The sequence below is a fragment of the Electrophorus electricus genome, chromosome 3 (assembly GCF_041902795.1).
Source record: "Electrophorus electricus isolate QZ-2024a chromosome 3, ASM4190279v1, whole genome shotgun sequence".
NCBI classification, from domain to species: domain Eukaryota; kingdom Metazoa; phylum Chordata; class Actinopteri; order Gymnotiformes; family Gymnotidae; genus Electrophorus; species Electrophorus electricus.
In genome coordinates, this window is record NC_137499.1 from 39,168,502 (window position 1) to 39,183,735 (window position 15,234).

Genomic DNA, 15,234 nt, shown 5'->3' on the forward strand with positions numbered 1-15,234 from the left:
GTTACTGCCATTATACTTTAACGAGGGGTCTGCCACCACAGTTATTAGTGTCATGACTTATTTGCGTAAATGTAAGTAAACAGGATTGAAACGCACATTTCTGAATCATTCCTCTCTAATCACAGGGTATATGATTTTAGTGGGACAATAACGTTGCCTTTACCAGTTTGCTAATGTGTGTGTATCTGTGTCTTACAGAGCGAGTCATAGGCCCGAAGCCCCTCCCCCTTCCGGTCCGCCAAGAGAGAAGGAATATGTCTAGAGGATCCACATCGCTCCACTAGAGGGAGGCACTGAGTAAATGTCACACACTTTCGCTTCTTTCAGAGATAGAAATACTTGTAGAGCTGGGAACATTGGGAAATTGTTGAGGCTGGATAGGGCTTCACTGATTAAGCCCCTTGTTAGGTGTTTGTAATAAAAAGATTGCACATATATATATATATATATATATAATGATCTACAGTGTAACATGATCAGTGTCCAGATGCGGAGTCAGAATGCAGAGACATGAGACACTGAGAGGCGTAAACTCTGGTCTTTGGACCAGGGCAAAACCCAGAGATTAAAACTTTACCGTTCTCCAAAACGTCATCCACCACCAAGCAAAATTTAATTAGAATGGAAAACTGGGTAACTGAAAAAGAAAAGTTCTCAAAATACTCCAATTCAAAAGCTTGGCTGAAAACCAAAGCCAGACTAATTTGAAGCAAATTAATGCTAATTCCTATATTAAATTAATCCTATGATGTGTTGGCACATAACAGTGAGGAGAACAGGGACGTGATCAAGCATTCTGACTTTGTATGTAAAGGGCAATGTTGTAGTCTAGCCTAGTCGCAGTTATCCATACAGTGCCAGTCCACTGTACATCACTATATAGAGGGTCTTACACTATGCCATAATGCAGTCGCTATGCAGAGGGTGTTACCCTACTCTACGAAGACCTTGCATGTCTCTCCATGGCTGAGCACTTCTGCTTTCATAGCTAAATGATGGTCTCAAGTATTTACCTACATCAAACATACCCCTCAGAACACACATTTCATCATTTCATCATATATTCATTGTGATAAGTGCTGTCACCTTTTGGAGATTTTCTAGTTCCAGTCTGTTATTATTCATTGCGCCCATTTGCAGTTGTTCTTTTAAACTTTTGAGATCTTGCAGTCATCTCTTATCATTCTTTCCTGAAGATACCATCCTGTTCCTACCTTCTGCCCTGCTAGAAGTTCTGTTAGGACGCTTCCGGTCCTTAGAGGGGACTAAGACCTGTTAAGTTCTCTGACCAGTGTTCTTTAGCGCAGTGGGTTTTGGCGCCCCCTTGTGGGCACTGTGCATCCTGTGCCACTGTTTGCGCTTATGGGATTTGGGTCGTGGCGGTTCAGGAGGGTCCCGAAAGGCCATTGTGCTCCGTTCGGTAACAGCGCTACCACACACGAGCATCACGTTCTAATCCCACCACAGAACCCATTGTGCAGTTACCGTGTTCTGCATTTCAACACACTGCTCCCCTCTGAGAGTAGAATGGTGGGAGTGTGTACAACATTGTTTCAGGTTTGTGCTGTTACTAATCTCAGCTGTACATGCTTTGAAAATGCTCATGTGTAGACCTGTAACGTTATTAGTTTGCATCATGTGTGTGGCCTAAATCCTTTCCGTTCAGTTGTTTTTAATAAAGGACAGAGAAGAACATGAGGTGTGTTGAATGCTTCCTGACCCTCCTCTGTCCTCTGGGTCCAGGAGAGAAGACACGAGCTGGACATGGAAGGGAGACACTTAGGGTATATCTGAGACAGGAGACTTATTATTATTATTATTATTATTATTAATAACATTTATATAGAGTCTCTCTCAAACCTAAAGATGCTTTACAGACAGAAATCAGCTTTTACACTCACTTCACACCCCACTGCTGCGATGACGCATCAGGGTGTCTGAGGGGTGATGCAGTGCCGCTAGGAGGGAGAAGTTAATCATTAAGTGATCATCAATTAGTAATTACAAGCTTATTTTATAGACTGAGAGAGACCATCAATTGAATGATAAATGCTATTATTTAAATGATTTAATCAGTTGAAATGCTATCAATTTACTTTGGAAACATATCACCTGGAGCTCGTATCAAAACTAGTTATGCAAATGTTAATGACATATTCAAACTAAAGGTGGAGCACTAAGCTTGCATGGCAAGCGTGGAGTGTTTAAATGGGCAGGTTTAGAGAGGGTGTAAAGGTTCTTTACTGGCTTACTGTCTATGTTCTGTTGGCTACTGCATGACATTGAGAAGGTATACAAGTAAATGTTTAAATATTGAAATTGTAGAATTTACTCATATGTATAAAACACCATTGTTAACAAATAAACAATTGGATAATGGGGAAGTTGTCACTTAATAAGACTGTAGTTATAAATTGTCCAAATAAGTGGTCTGTACAGTTCCCACTGAGACTGGTCCATCTGTGACTGTGCAGGGGTGTGTACGGGTCACACTGAGACTGGTCCATCTGTGACTGTGCAGGGGTGTGTACGGGTCACACTGAGACTGGTCCATCTGTGACTGTGCAGGGGTGTGTACGGGTCACACTGAGACTGGTCCATCTGTGTGCCTGTGCAGGGATGTGCGGCTTCACTCTAAAGGAAACCTCACCCATCACAACACCAGTCTTCCTGATTCACAAACCTGGGTTAAATTTAAAGTGAAATTTTATTCCACAGCAGCTGGAAAGGTAGTTTCCTGGAGTGGTTTAAAGAGCAGAAACCTTCCTGATAAGGACAGGGACTTGAACCAAAGACCCAATAATATTTAAGAATCGTTGTTTAGCACAATGAGCACATGTCCTGTCTGTAATAAAAAATGTTTATACAAAATGACTGACCTGGATTCATAAGTCACAGTTCATCTTTTATTTTCAAATTATTTTAATATGGAGTCTGCTTCTTGGAATTTGACAAGGAAAAGAAAAAAAATATATATATATAAGGGGGAATAAAATCTAAAAGGAAGAGAATTTATTCCAACAGCCTTTAAACTGAGTAACACTATTAGAAGCTGAGGACTAACCCGGGAACTCTCTCGGGCAATCACATATCTCCAACCATAATAAATAGAAAATATAATACAAAGATTAGCAACTCTACTCGGCTCTGAGTAGAATGCTACATTAAACACAACTCTGTCCATTTGTTTGCCTTTTTAGGGAAAGTTCGGGGCCTCTGAAAAAATGTCCCTTGCACATGGCCGAGCTTCTCCTACCTTTGTGAACTTGTTAAAATGCACAAAACCGAGCCTCCCAAAGTCTGTCTCAAATCTGTCACTTCACCTGACATTACTGTGGCTTGTGTGTAAAGTGGGAAAGCACTACATTGCCTGGTGTCTTTGAGGACACAGGACTGCCTCTGTGGAAACCCAAGGAAAGCAAATCTGCTCAGCCTGTGAGCGCCCACTGGTGGTGCTGAGATACAGTTTGTTGGTCTGGTGGATTGTGTGTGTGTGTGTTGGGGTATCAGAAACGCCGCTGGAGGAAGGCGATGGGTGGAGACCCCATGCTGCTGGGGCTTGCCAGGTGTGCCTCGTAGGAACCAGGTGTCCCGCCCATCACCATGTCCCCCTGAGGGGTTTGGCCGTGCAGGAAATCGTCCTCGTCCTCTGCAGGAGCCTGGGACAGGAGCAGAATGCGTCAGTGGGCTGGGATTCCTCCAGCGCGGCTCGGCGGACCAGGCTGGAAGGCGCCCTGGTCTCGCTGGAGCAGCAGACAACTGAGCTGTTCTGTGCTGAGGCTCTCGCCCCGTGTCCCACACCCCACACGCACCACCACACACTTCAGGTACAGAAGATGCTAAGATGTTTACCTTTCTGACGTCTTTGCTCCGTACGTCCAACGCACAGTCGGATGGCTCTTCCCACACTTGATAAATGGATTCAAAAAGCTTTCTAGACCTGAGTGGAAATGAATAAAATAGTTTGTAAAAACTTGACATAATAGAAAACAATGAAGCTGATTCTGCCACTGTCTCATCAGGAGCAGGGCGTAGACACAAGGGCTGGGCCTTACCTCTTAAGCAGGTAGGGGTCAAAGGGGAAGAAAGTGTCCAGAGGGTTGGTGTTGGTGGATAAGGAGTCTCCCCCCACGGAGCTCCTCACCACAGGTAAAACGCAGCGGTTGTTGCGCTCCATGATGGTGTAGCAGAACACCAGCTGGTACTTCCTAGCGAGAAGGGCGGCACAAGACCCGTTTAGGCTTCCGCCAGGCCCGCAAGCGCATTTACGGTGTTCGCTGAGAGACCGAGTGGTCGGGTTTACCTGGTGATGGCGGCGAACATATTGGTGACGGCGGGCAGACACACCTTCAGCGGGTTCAGCCGACACATTACTATCCGCTCTAGGTTCAGCCTCTGCAGGTAGTCCAAACCTGACACACAGCACAATGTCCTGGGACCACGGCTACGGAGCCATTCCAGTGGCAGAAAATATGCTTGCCCATAAATACTTGCACGCACGAGGAAAATTACTCGTGGAAAATTATTTTCGTGCAAGCACAAATTCCACTCTGGCCAACAAAACTCGTGCGTGAGAGAAATAAACGCAACAGTAGATGGTTATTTCTGTTACTTTGGTTAGTAGCATTCTCTGGAAGTGATTGCTAGTCTGTCAGTGATTCTCAGACTACCATGATTTATTTTTGTCTAATGCATTTAGTTTCCTGATGTACAGTTTAATACAACTCTAAACCAACTTTGTGAACATTAGTTTTATCCCATTACATCATAAAAACAAAATCAGTTTAGTCTTTTAAGGAAAAGTAAAGTTCACCCATAGTTATATTCATTTAAAATGATTGAATAACTAAAATAAAAACTAAAAACCATTTGCACTTGCTCTTTTAACATGGGTAGTTGAGCGCTCTTGTGCATGCAAATGAGTGTAGCTTGATATGCAAATAACTGCAAACGAACATGCAGATGAACGTTATGAACAGTATCTCAAGTATCTCATCCCAGGCAAGCATACAATTCGTGCACACAGGCTTAATTTAAATCCTGATTATCTTGTGTGTCTGAAAACTGTAAACTGGTCACTTGTCTGCAAAGATGTGGAACCTTTTCTATGCAGTGTAGATAAACAAGGGCCCTGGAGACAGACCTGCTTTCATGCTGCCCTCCAGGATGGCCTTGTGTCTGAAGATGAGGGTGTAGAACACAGCCTGACAGGCAGCGTAGAACGGCCCATGCAGGGAGACGTCACAGAAGGCTTTGAGGCCCGAGTCCTGGCTGTCTATGTAGAGGTGGAGCCAAGACACTAGCAGATCCAGGCAGGCCTTCACCGTGCTACACACACGTGAAAAAAGAGAATGACAGAGAAAATTGAAGATGTAATGCACTTTAGTTGATGCGATTTTGAAATAAATCACTTGTATCAGCTTTAAAAAGGCAGCGTCTGACACAAAACATTGAACTCTGCATTCTTAGGTCAAAGCATATGAAGTACAATCAATGATGTCATTTGTGAAACGTGCGACACTGTGAACGTGTTATGTGCACAACATATCCAGCGATGGCTTGTGGCACAGGCTGAGGAAATGACTCGTAAAAGCCAATTATGCACTAGAAATGTTTACGGATTGCGTTTTACGGATTGTGGTGGATGCGGTTTGTGAGCGATGCGGGCGTACGCTACGGGGAGGAACTTGGCTCTGGCCAGGAAGCTGCCCATGTAGCTGGCGGAGGCCTGTCTGGTGATGGGCGGCTGAGAGGGGTTCTGCAGAAGCTTCCACAGGTGGTCCAAGAAGGCCTCGGCCAAACCCTGGAACACGGGAGACACATGGTGACACTTCCGGCGAGCAGGTACCAAGCACGGCCTAGCGCGACGTTTTAGGATGCGCGTGCGTGGGACTCACCAGACGGAAGCTGCACAGGTAGAACATGTAGTACTGCACGTGGCAGGAGGCATGGGTCGGCAACACCAGCCGGTCAAACACGCCCACCAGGTCCCTGTACAGAGCCTTGGCCTTCTCCGTGTCCAGCGAACCTGTCGGCGACAGCAGCTCCAGTTGGCTACCAGCGCTTTGCACGACCTCTCACTTTTAACACGGCACGTGACCCGCCCCTCACCGTTAACATGGCACATGTCTTTAACGAAGGCCAGCAGCACTCCCATCAGGGTGTCCAGCCGTTCTGCCACCGGGTGCAGCATTGCTGAGCTGTGCAGGCCTGTTGGGCTGGTCACCGCGGAGTCTTCATCCTCATCCTCGGGGAGAGAGGGAGGGAGGGAGTGAAAGGAGAGAAAGGGTGAACATTGCTGCTAAAGATGGCAGAAGTGGGAAACACAGAACTAAGTGAGGCCAAGACGCACAGAGGAGGTGAAATGCCCAGCGGATACACAACACTGTCAAAGACGTATAAGATGCGTTTATGAGGAAAGAAACTTTCCTAAAGGCACAGCTGTGTTTATTCTGCTCATTCATGATGGTTCAGGTGCTTTCCTACGTACTGCTAAGGCTCGACAACTCACCATGTCAAACAGGAAGTCATCGTGTGCCTTTCCGCCCTGGTCCTGCTCTCCCGAACTCTCCACTTCCTCAATCTCACTCCGGGGGGCGCTCACCTGCAAGCCAACGACAGTGGGATAACACCTTTCCGCTGAACCAGCCTTCCTAAAAAATGTATAACAGCCGCCTAAAGTCTCGATTAAGAAAGGGCGTGGTGGGAGCAGAGGCGATGGCCGCGAGCGGCGCGTCGTACGTCCAAAGCCAGCATCTTGCTGACGATGAGCTCAAGCACGTCCTTCCTCAGGGCAGGCACGTAGACCGTGATTCTCAGCAGGTTGTGGACGTAGCACTCCTGCACACACACACACACACACACACACACACACACACACAGCAGCCTCCATGAACACCGCACAAGAGCAATGGGAAGTGTTGAAAAGGCGGGGGGGGGGGGGGGGTTCACAAACCCCTGAGCTTACCAGCGTTCTGGGCGATTTCTGCACAAAAGGAAAGTTTTCGGTGAGGATGGGCATAAGAAAACGGCTGGTACTGCATACAGGAGGGAAAAAAGGTTCAGCTTTCAGTATGGAGCAAAGAAAGTGAACAAAAGGTGTGTGCTCCCGTGCAAACTTACGAAGGTACATATCTTGCAATCATCTGCAGGGCCTGATGACAGTGTTCAAATATCCTGGGCAGGTCTACATACATTTGAAAGGGACAAACAGTTGGAAACTGTGAAGTAGATCCAAGCTTATGGTACAACCTTGTTAAAACCAACGTACAGACATGCGACATAATACAGACATATGGATCAGCAGGCAACAGAATTATGTTACAAGTTCCAAACAGGACATGTGAACACACTGCGACCAGAGCACACGGTCATTACAGAGACACAAACGGGCCCAGCACGCAGGCCACGCTCGAGCGCACTGCAGACATTCAAAAGAACTTGTACGCACTCTCATCATCATCATCGTCCGAATCCGAAATATCCACGTCTCCTTCCTGTATTTTTATTCTTTCTGAAAGAAATTATGAAAAAAAAAAAAACTCTACTATTCAATATATATTACAAAAACAATAACATGGTAGCAAGCAATTAGTATGATGATACTCACTTGGTGTAAAATTGGAGACAACCATTTTGAGACATGGTCTAAGGTGAACAGTCTGGGCAGAAACAAGATTACTGAGAAAAGCCAAGTACTCGTCCACCACAGCCTGAGTCCGACCGAGCCATGGTAGCCTCTGCTCAGAGGAGAACCACAAACGTGTCGATATAATTTCCAGCGGCCGAAGTAACCGCACAAATAAACGGTGGTAGTACTTACCAAAACCACATAGATTAACTGTTCGTGATCTTTGCCAAGTTGAGTAACGCAGGTCCTGAATTCCTGCAACCAGTTAATAATCTGGGCATCCTAGAATGGGAAGGGTGAGGTAAACATCGGGTCATTAGCTTGATTATTTAGTTACGCACTTCACGTTGGTCCAATATTGCTCTACTAACCTTAATGTCCGGATCTGAGAGTTGATGTTTTATCATTTCATAATCACTCGTGTCTCCCTTGAGAAATAATCAGACATGTAGGCGAGTTCAATGACATATTAGCTCATTACAGATGTTACAGTCATGTTAGTAATCCACTACTGGGATGCTTTTTCTAGACTTTGGCATCCTCTCTCACCTGTTTCAGCTTAGCCAATGTGTTGACAACGGTGTCACCAAAACGCACCGTTTTCACAGGAGGAGTATTGATGAAATCTCTTCCTACTTCCATGTCGTATCTCTGACAGCTTTCTAGCTAGCTACCTTAGCTAAGCCTGTCGGTTAACTGTAAAACAAATGCCGCAATCAGGAGAATGAATAGCAACAACCGAGCACCGATGAATTGTATCACTAGTATTCCTCGACGTGTGCGCCATGTACATGGCTTTGAGCATATCGAACCAAAAAGAACATTTTTATAAAGGTTATGAAGGTAGCAGGAGGTGTGTGTGTAGCAGGAATTTTAAATGTCGTTGATAACGGAACGTTGTCGGTTTGGTTGGATCTAGCTGGATAATGTAACGTTATAACGTTAGAATATTGTCTCGGACAAGTCTCGACATGTTCCCCTCACTACGAGCGACTGAAAAGTGTAAAGGCTGCGGTCTTCATGTTTTAATCTTATAACAGAAAGGTATCGCTACGTACCAGAGATTACAAAAACGTACATTTGAAGCTGTAATTAATCCTTTAGGTGGAAAACAAGTGCATGCGAGACCCATGCCGAACATTTCGCAACAGGAAGCACTGGCTACATATGTTTGCGTGTCGAGAAACGACGCCGTTGGACTTCGTCTTAGACAGCGCCACCTACCGTCGTGGAGTGGAAAGCCTGCTTGGAATGGACGAGTATTACGGGAATCCAGTCATTTGACTCGCCTCTAGATGTAGGCGTGCATTTTCCAGTGGGCTGTATTGTGTGTTTAATCACAGAGGAAGGCATTGTTAACTATTGTTTAGGTATTGTTTACTACTATTGTTGACAGAAAAAGTGATGTTCGAGGTACACCTGCCATCGCCATGCTTCTCTCTGACCTATTCTCTGTGGTTTATTATGTGAAAACACAAGGCTAAAGTGTGCAGACCACACTATAGGTTTATAGCAGTTCTTTAAATCATGGTTGTCATCTTGAATTATCCATTTAGTTTTTTGGTTGTAATCAATAGCATAATCTACATCCTACTAAGTAATCTAAACTGTGGTTGAAATGGCCAAAGTTTGTTTTTTTTCCTCGGTGAAAATCTGAAAAGCATGCGACTAGACTACTACCTACAATTCTGGACGACTTCTGAGGTTCAAAATTTATATGAGCAAATAAAGATAAGAGCGAGTACGCTTTAAAATACCCTCTACTGTTCAAAGGTTGTGAAATGTGACTGCCACGTATCTTAGAGAAAAAATCATACAAGCAGCAGTTTCAACAGCAAGAGAAACCCCACAAATCCCCACAGTATGTCTATGAAAATACAGCTCTCTTTATTAACCAGTAGATTTTACCAAGCTTCAAGGTGTTCATTGCAGTTCTCACAATTTTGTGCAGCATCTGGAAATAAGCACATGTAGTAGGATTTTGCAGGCTGGGTTATGTCTATAAACATGAGGCTACATAAAAAAGAAACAATCAAACAAAAAAACCTGCAATTGTTTGAATTTTAAAAACAGAAACATAGCAATTAAGTATCATGTTTTGGGCACATGTAAACAATGAGACAAATAAGGCATGTGACATAGGATGAAAACTGTCCTCAACTCTCTTACAACCTGACTGTGTATCTATAACTCTAAAGGCAGCACCTGAAAAACAGTTATAGCCTACATTTTCACTAAAAAATAATTTAAAATTTAAATTGAATGAAATTTATGCAAAACATCGACATGTCCATTAGTGTAGTCCATTATGGTAATGACTGTAGTTTAAAGCTGCTCTTTGGTAGTTTGTAATACCTTCCAAGGCACAAAACAAAAATAAGAATCAAATTAGATTAAAGATCAGATTAAAGCAGGCAATTTTGAGAAAATGTACATGACATTGTAAACAAATTAATAACATGAACTACAAAAAGCATAAAGCACACAGCTTTAAACCGGCTTTTAACATTTAACTCCTCCTGAACGTTTCCTCTTCTGTTGAGTGCTGTCAAATAGAAAAAAGAAAACTGAAATGATTTTAGTGAAAATCTACACAGCTGTCAAATTCTTTTTGGACGTTTTCTTGACTATAAAACAAGTTTAGGTTTCCCTATTTTAAGTCTGTTTAGGTGAATAGTTATTTTGTATCATGTACAGGTAGAACAAATAATGAATGCCTATGTGTTTGATTAACCCTTTGAGGTCTTACTTATCACTGGCATGTCATAATATAGTAATTAAAATGCTGTGTGTACCATATGCTATATAGAACTATATAAACTATATATATATATATATATAATAACTGTAGAGGGTTAAGTTAACATCACTTCCACTTCAGGTGCAGCAGTCTGCACCTGACGTTTCAGGTAAGTGATTTTACATGCCAGACTTTGGTGATGGCGTTAATGGTTAACAGAATGATAAGTAGACTATTCCTGTTCTCATTTCTTTGTTAACCTTTCCAAATAAAATGGAAAAAAAGATAGACAATAAAGTGTAAATCTATTAAAAACTAGGTAACCTTTACAAGTTTAGCCAAACTATACTTATATATTTCTACAATTCATAATAATTCCATGGTGCCACTAAGAATAGAAGCTATTAGATAATTAACCTTAACAAATCTGTTTATGATGTAGTATTAAAGACAAAAAACAGCAGCGATCAGCTAAGGCATATTTGGACACGTGGATGCGGTAATAACCTGTAAGTGGTCATATGGCTGAGGTCTCTGCGACGCGGCTGTCTGGTACTGGGCTTTCTCCTACCACTGTGGCAGACACGGTCTTCACGTCCTCTTGAGGAGTCATTGGGAGAGTCACCGGTACCTGGCGAGCGCCATGTCGTCTATGAGCAAAGTGCCCGGGCATCGTTCCCTGACCACCTGTGGTCCCGTTTCTCCTTATAGAATTCCTAATTCCGTTGGAAAGGCGGCTGGACATTCTCCGCAAAACACCAACAAAACCTCGGTCCTTTTTCAACAAACCGACGTCGTCCTCGAGGTCTTCGGGGGGCACCGAAATGTTACCGGTGTACCAAAAAACCCACCATATAAGACTCAAGAAAATGATTATGGCGCCTGCATATATAAGAAAGTCATAGAAGAAAAGGTCTGCAAAAACACCTACTAATAGAATTATTAGGCCAAATACGTCAAACGCCACGGCCAGCCAAAATGCACAAGAACATCGCCCAAGGCTACCGAAAACTTCCTCCATAACTACTACGTGTTTTGGAACCTTTCCCTGACTATTGGCTTGTTTTCTCAAACAGTCATTGTCTTGATGGAGTGAGCATTTTTTTAAAGTTTGGAAATATCCGCGTTTCCAGGTAAAGGTGGCCAGGTGAAGCACACGCCGCTGCCTTCTACCTGTGGCTGTATGAGGGAGTGGCGATGCAGGGCGTGGGCGCCCCGTAACCAGCAGGAAGAGAAGGAAGCAGCGCTGTCTCTTAAATACACTCGGGTATTCTCACAGCGCGCCGACCATGGCATCAATAGCTCTAGTACTGTTTGGAAATCGTGCGTTATTAATTATTTATTAGTATGGAGTATTATTTTTTTATGATCTAACGTGCAATCATGTTTGAAAAAGATCCCAGGTATCATTTTACATATCAAATACACCACATTTTAATTTATATATATAAAACAAAAACAAAACAGACAAATGAGGACGCACAGTATTTCACCACCACTGCAACAATCGCAGGAACACATCTACAAACCCAATATCTGTTTAATTTTGTTTCACTGACCACGACAAACACATTATATCAAAAAGAAAGCTAAGGGGAAGGCATTTTACCTGTAATTTATTCAATTTGAAAATACAAATAAAATCAAAAGTATGAGTAGTTACATGTAGGATAAAGAGGTGAAGGATAAATTATGTAGGTCTACTTTTTAAATCATTGTCCTGGGTGTCAGAGAGCTAAAAAAAAACATGCATACATTTAAGAGATTCTTCCTTATCACATTGCAGGAAATGTTTCATTTACACTGTTGTGTTTGGTGTGTTCATGCGAGACCTTGGACCTAAAGCTTTGTTACAGTATCTAGTGTGAAACATGTTATATAAAAAACTGAAAATGTTTTCTGTCAACTTCAGTTAGGAGCAGGGAAAACACTCCAATCTGCAAAGCAGGGGTAGGCTTGTGCTATGTCCAGGACTAGGATAAAGCCAGGTGCAGCCACACACACAGCAGAACAGAATACCACTGCTGACTGCCACACCAGCAACAGGTGTGGGCCAGGATATTCCCAGGCAGCCAAAACAAGAGGCCTCGCTCAGGGGCCCAACAGCAGCAACTCAGCAGCAGCAGGGCTCCCACCAGCAACCTCCCAACCACAAGCCAAGCACCATAACCACTGAGCCCCTACTGCCCACAGAGCCAAGTGCATCCAGGACTAGGAGAGAGCTGAGTGCATCCCGAACCACATTAAAGTAGTAGTCCAAAACCAAAATGAACTCTTTAAAATAAAAAAAACAAAAAAACACTTCTAACATTCTAACATAAGGAAAGGTGTGAAATGCACTATAAAGCTATAAAAGGTAGTAATTGCCATAAGCTATTGTTTATTCTCAATGCCCGTCTGTGTTTTATATATATATATATATATATATATATATATATATATATATATATATATATATATATATATATATATATATATATATATATATATATATAAACAGACATTGAGGATAAAACGTCTGACGCAGTAATGTCTAAATAAGGAAGTTATTTTAATATGGTATCCAGGTTCAGTAGCTGTCTAATGTAATTAAAGACATTTCAAGTGAAGAAACAGCTTTTCCTCTGTGAAATATTAACACATTAAATAAACACACGATATACACAAGGCACAAAATAGAGCTGTGAATCCCTAGGCCCACTGAAGGACAGAGATGTCGTCCTGTAACAGCACGTTGTTCATTTGCACTGTCCCGTTTTCACTTCTCGTTGGCCAAGAGCCTCATCTGGGGGGCGGGCCATTATCCTCTCCAGAGCGACAGCTACCGTGCCGTCGCCGCTCTGCTGCGTGAGGCATAAAAACGTGGCCCAGATGAACGCGGAGCAGCCCATGAACACCGCGCGCAAATACGGCGGCATCAGCATGAAATTCCAAAACTGAGAAAACAGAAATGGGCCTGTTTTAATAACGCAGTGCTAACAATACATGATTAGTTTTAAAAGAAAACACGAACAGGACAGGTGTGTGATAACATGTTTACAAAACAAAGGAGCAGGGTGTTTTACCCCGTGTATATATATCTACAGAGTGAGTAATATATTCCACATACCTGCATGAATGGCCAGTACATAAGTCCAGTCTGGAATACAGAAATATACTCCCAGTCAAACAACAGTTCATAAACACACCATTTCTAAAGAGCTCATTATGAATTAAAATATGACTTTAACTATATTTGTGATATAATACACACCGGTTTATGTCTGAACCGTTACTGTTTGCGTTCCACGTGGAGGTGGTGCAGCCTGTGCCGCAGGGGTCTGATAATGTGTAATCTAATTGTTGAAGTATGACTTCTTCCTTAATCCACTCATCCATACAGCCTACCTTGTATGTGTTAAAAAACTTTTCCCTCCAATCCTCAAATACGTCTTCTTTGCCCTCCAAAAAACTTACTCCTGTAAAAAGAACGGACATCGTACGTTAAGCAGCCTAAATCGACTTCTCTCCAATTTATACATTTCTTATTTTAACGGTGATGTGGTCTAATTAAAATGGAGAGGAAAATTCACCTGCATCCAAGACTGAATCACAATTACTTTATATATATATATATATATATATATATATATATATATATATATATATATATATATATATATATATATATATATATATATATATATAAATATAAATTGAAGTATGGTAGGACACTGAATTTGTTAGCCTACCTGTGTAGAAGACACTCGTCGCTAGTGGTGATGCAAAACTCTGGTCCAAGAGCAACTTGCGGGAGATCATACCAAGCGACCTTCCCGGGAATCGTCGTTCCAAAGCCCGCAACCAGAAGTAATTAAAGTTCCCCTGGAAGCTACTGGCCACAAGCGCCACATTTCTCGTGTGTCTCCAGTCAATCTCATCCCTGTGCGCGATGTACTGATGAACAAAATCTCCACCAGCGAACAAGCATCCGTACAACGTAACGTTGGTTATCCAAGGAAACACTTTTGCTGTTTTGAAAAGTGATTTTCTCATTTTAATGAGGCAGTTTCTAATTTTTAATTTATTTTGTTTTTAATGTTTTCGTTGGAGACTTGTAGCCTCCGGTAGCCTATCTTTAAACAGAGAGCCTAAAGACAGTCTACAGTCTTTGACCACTGCTTAAAAACAAGTTACACTAGAACGAGTCCTGCCGATGTTCCTTCCCTGCTACTCTGCCGGTTTAGCCGACTGTGGCTATGATTAGTGTGGTTAATTAACTGCATGACACCACGAAACTTGAAGAATGCACTAGAGAATAAAATATCCAATGCACAGCCGCTAATGGCTAAATTGGATTATACACTAACGCTTAGTGGACAGTTCATACGAACATATTACTTTTTAAAAAGACGTTGCAAGATGAAACTGTAACAGACGATTGATCCATTTAGCAATTAGATCGAAAGGTTACGCTTTTGGGTCCGGACATACAGAAGCATTTTCCTGTTGCTTCGCCCGTTGCTCGCCGGATCCCCGCTAATCTGCGCGTTTGCGCACGGCAGTGGTCGCAGATATGTGCTCCAGGTGCGCGCCGGGCCTGCGCCACGGTCCATGCGGACCTCATGGTAAAGTGACCGGGCTATGCGTGGGCTAGAGCCGCCGCACAGTCCGGGTTTAACAAGCAGGACATGATAACTGCGTTAAGCATTAAGACAGACCGATATATCCATATATAATATAGCACTACACCGGTTAGTGCAGTCATTTGTAATTTCGTAAGGCTATTGTGATGACCAGTGTTTTAGCTGGACAAACACAGGAAATGTTTGTAAAATGATTTTCAGTTGTTGTTGTTTTTTCTTCCAAATTCTAGCAAGCGGTC

At 42.9% G+C, this 15,234-nt stretch overlaps 4 protein-coding genes across 9 annotated transcripts in view; 1 reads left to right on the forward strand and 3 right to left on the reverse strand.

The window, feature by feature from the left end:
• The window catches only part of si:dkeyp-72e1.9 (syntaxin-binding protein 4), a 27,833-nt gene extending 24,959 nt beyond the window's left edge, over nt 1–2,874 (forward strand). For all 4 annotated transcript variants that reach the window (XM_081711548.1, XM_081711552.1, XM_081711549.1 and 1 more), the window contains one exon: nt 199–2,874. In XM_081711548.1, coding sequence (XP_081567674.1) covers nt 199–262 — 64 coding nt within the window. In that variant the 3' untranslated portion in view covers nt 263–2,874. The remainder of the gene's footprint in view (nt 1–198) is intronic.
• An 18-nt stretch (nt 2,875–2,892) lies between these two features.
• Nucleotides 2,893–8,829, reverse strand: rrn3 (RRN3 homolog, RNA polymerase I transcription factor). Of its 2 annotated transcripts, none has more exons than XM_027015659.3 (18): nt 8,689–8,829; nt 8,180–8,326; nt 8,002–8,058; nt 7,823–7,912; nt 7,610–7,739; nt 7,451–7,513; nt 7,123–7,186; nt 6,968–7,037; nt 6,742–6,840; nt 6,512–6,604; nt 6,112–6,247; nt 5,898–6,028; nt 5,673–5,803; nt 5,144–5,328; nt 4,304–4,412; nt 4,056–4,208; nt 3,853–3,940; nt 2,893–3,659 (listed from the first exon to the last, which is right to left on the reverse strand). In XM_027015659.3, exons 2-18 carry the CDS (start codon nt 8,270–8,272, stop codon nt 3,507–3,509), a joined length of 1,845 nt encoding a protein of 614 aa, XP_026871460.2. In that variant the 5' UTR covers nt 8,273–8,326; nt 8,689–8,829; the 3' UTR covers nt 2,893–3,506. The 2 variants fall into 2 exon arrangements, with proteins under 2 accessions (XP_026871460.2, XP_026871461.2); XM_027015660.3 differs by having other exon boundaries at nt 8,709–8,813.
• Nucleotides 8,830–9,506: 677 nt separating this feature from the next.
• si:dkeyp-72e1.6 (transmembrane protein 238) lies at nt 9,507–11,582 on the reverse strand. Of its 2 annotated transcripts, none has more exons than XM_027015728.3 (2): nt 10,878–11,582; nt 9,507–10,175 (listed from the first exon to the last, which is right to left on the reverse strand). In XM_027015728.3, exon 1 carries the CDS (start codon nt 11,389–11,391, stop codon nt 10,888–10,890), a length of 504 nt encoding a protein of 167 aa, XP_026871529.2. In that variant the 5' UTR covers nt 11,392–11,582; the 3' UTR covers nt 9,507–10,175; nt 10,878–10,887. The 2 variants fall into 2 exon arrangements, with proteins under 2 accessions (XP_026871529.2, XP_035387037.2); XM_035531144.2 differs by having other exon boundaries at nt 9,529–9,584.
• A 112-nt stretch (nt 11,583–11,694) lies between these two features.
• mpv17l (MPV17 mitochondrial membrane protein like) lies at nt 11,695–15,129 on the reverse strand. Its single transcript, XM_027015702.3, has 4 exons — nt 14,102–15,129; nt 13,758–13,828; nt 13,480–13,509; nt 11,695–13,306 (listed from the first exon to the last, which is right to left on the reverse strand). The coding sequence occupies exons 1-4, from the start codon at nt 14,403–14,405 to the stop codon at nt 13,109–13,111; spliced, it is 603 nt and encodes a 200-aa protein (XP_026871503.1). The 5' UTR covers nt 14,406–15,129; the 3' UTR covers nt 11,695–13,108.
• Nucleotides 15,130–15,234: the final 105 nt, after the last annotated feature.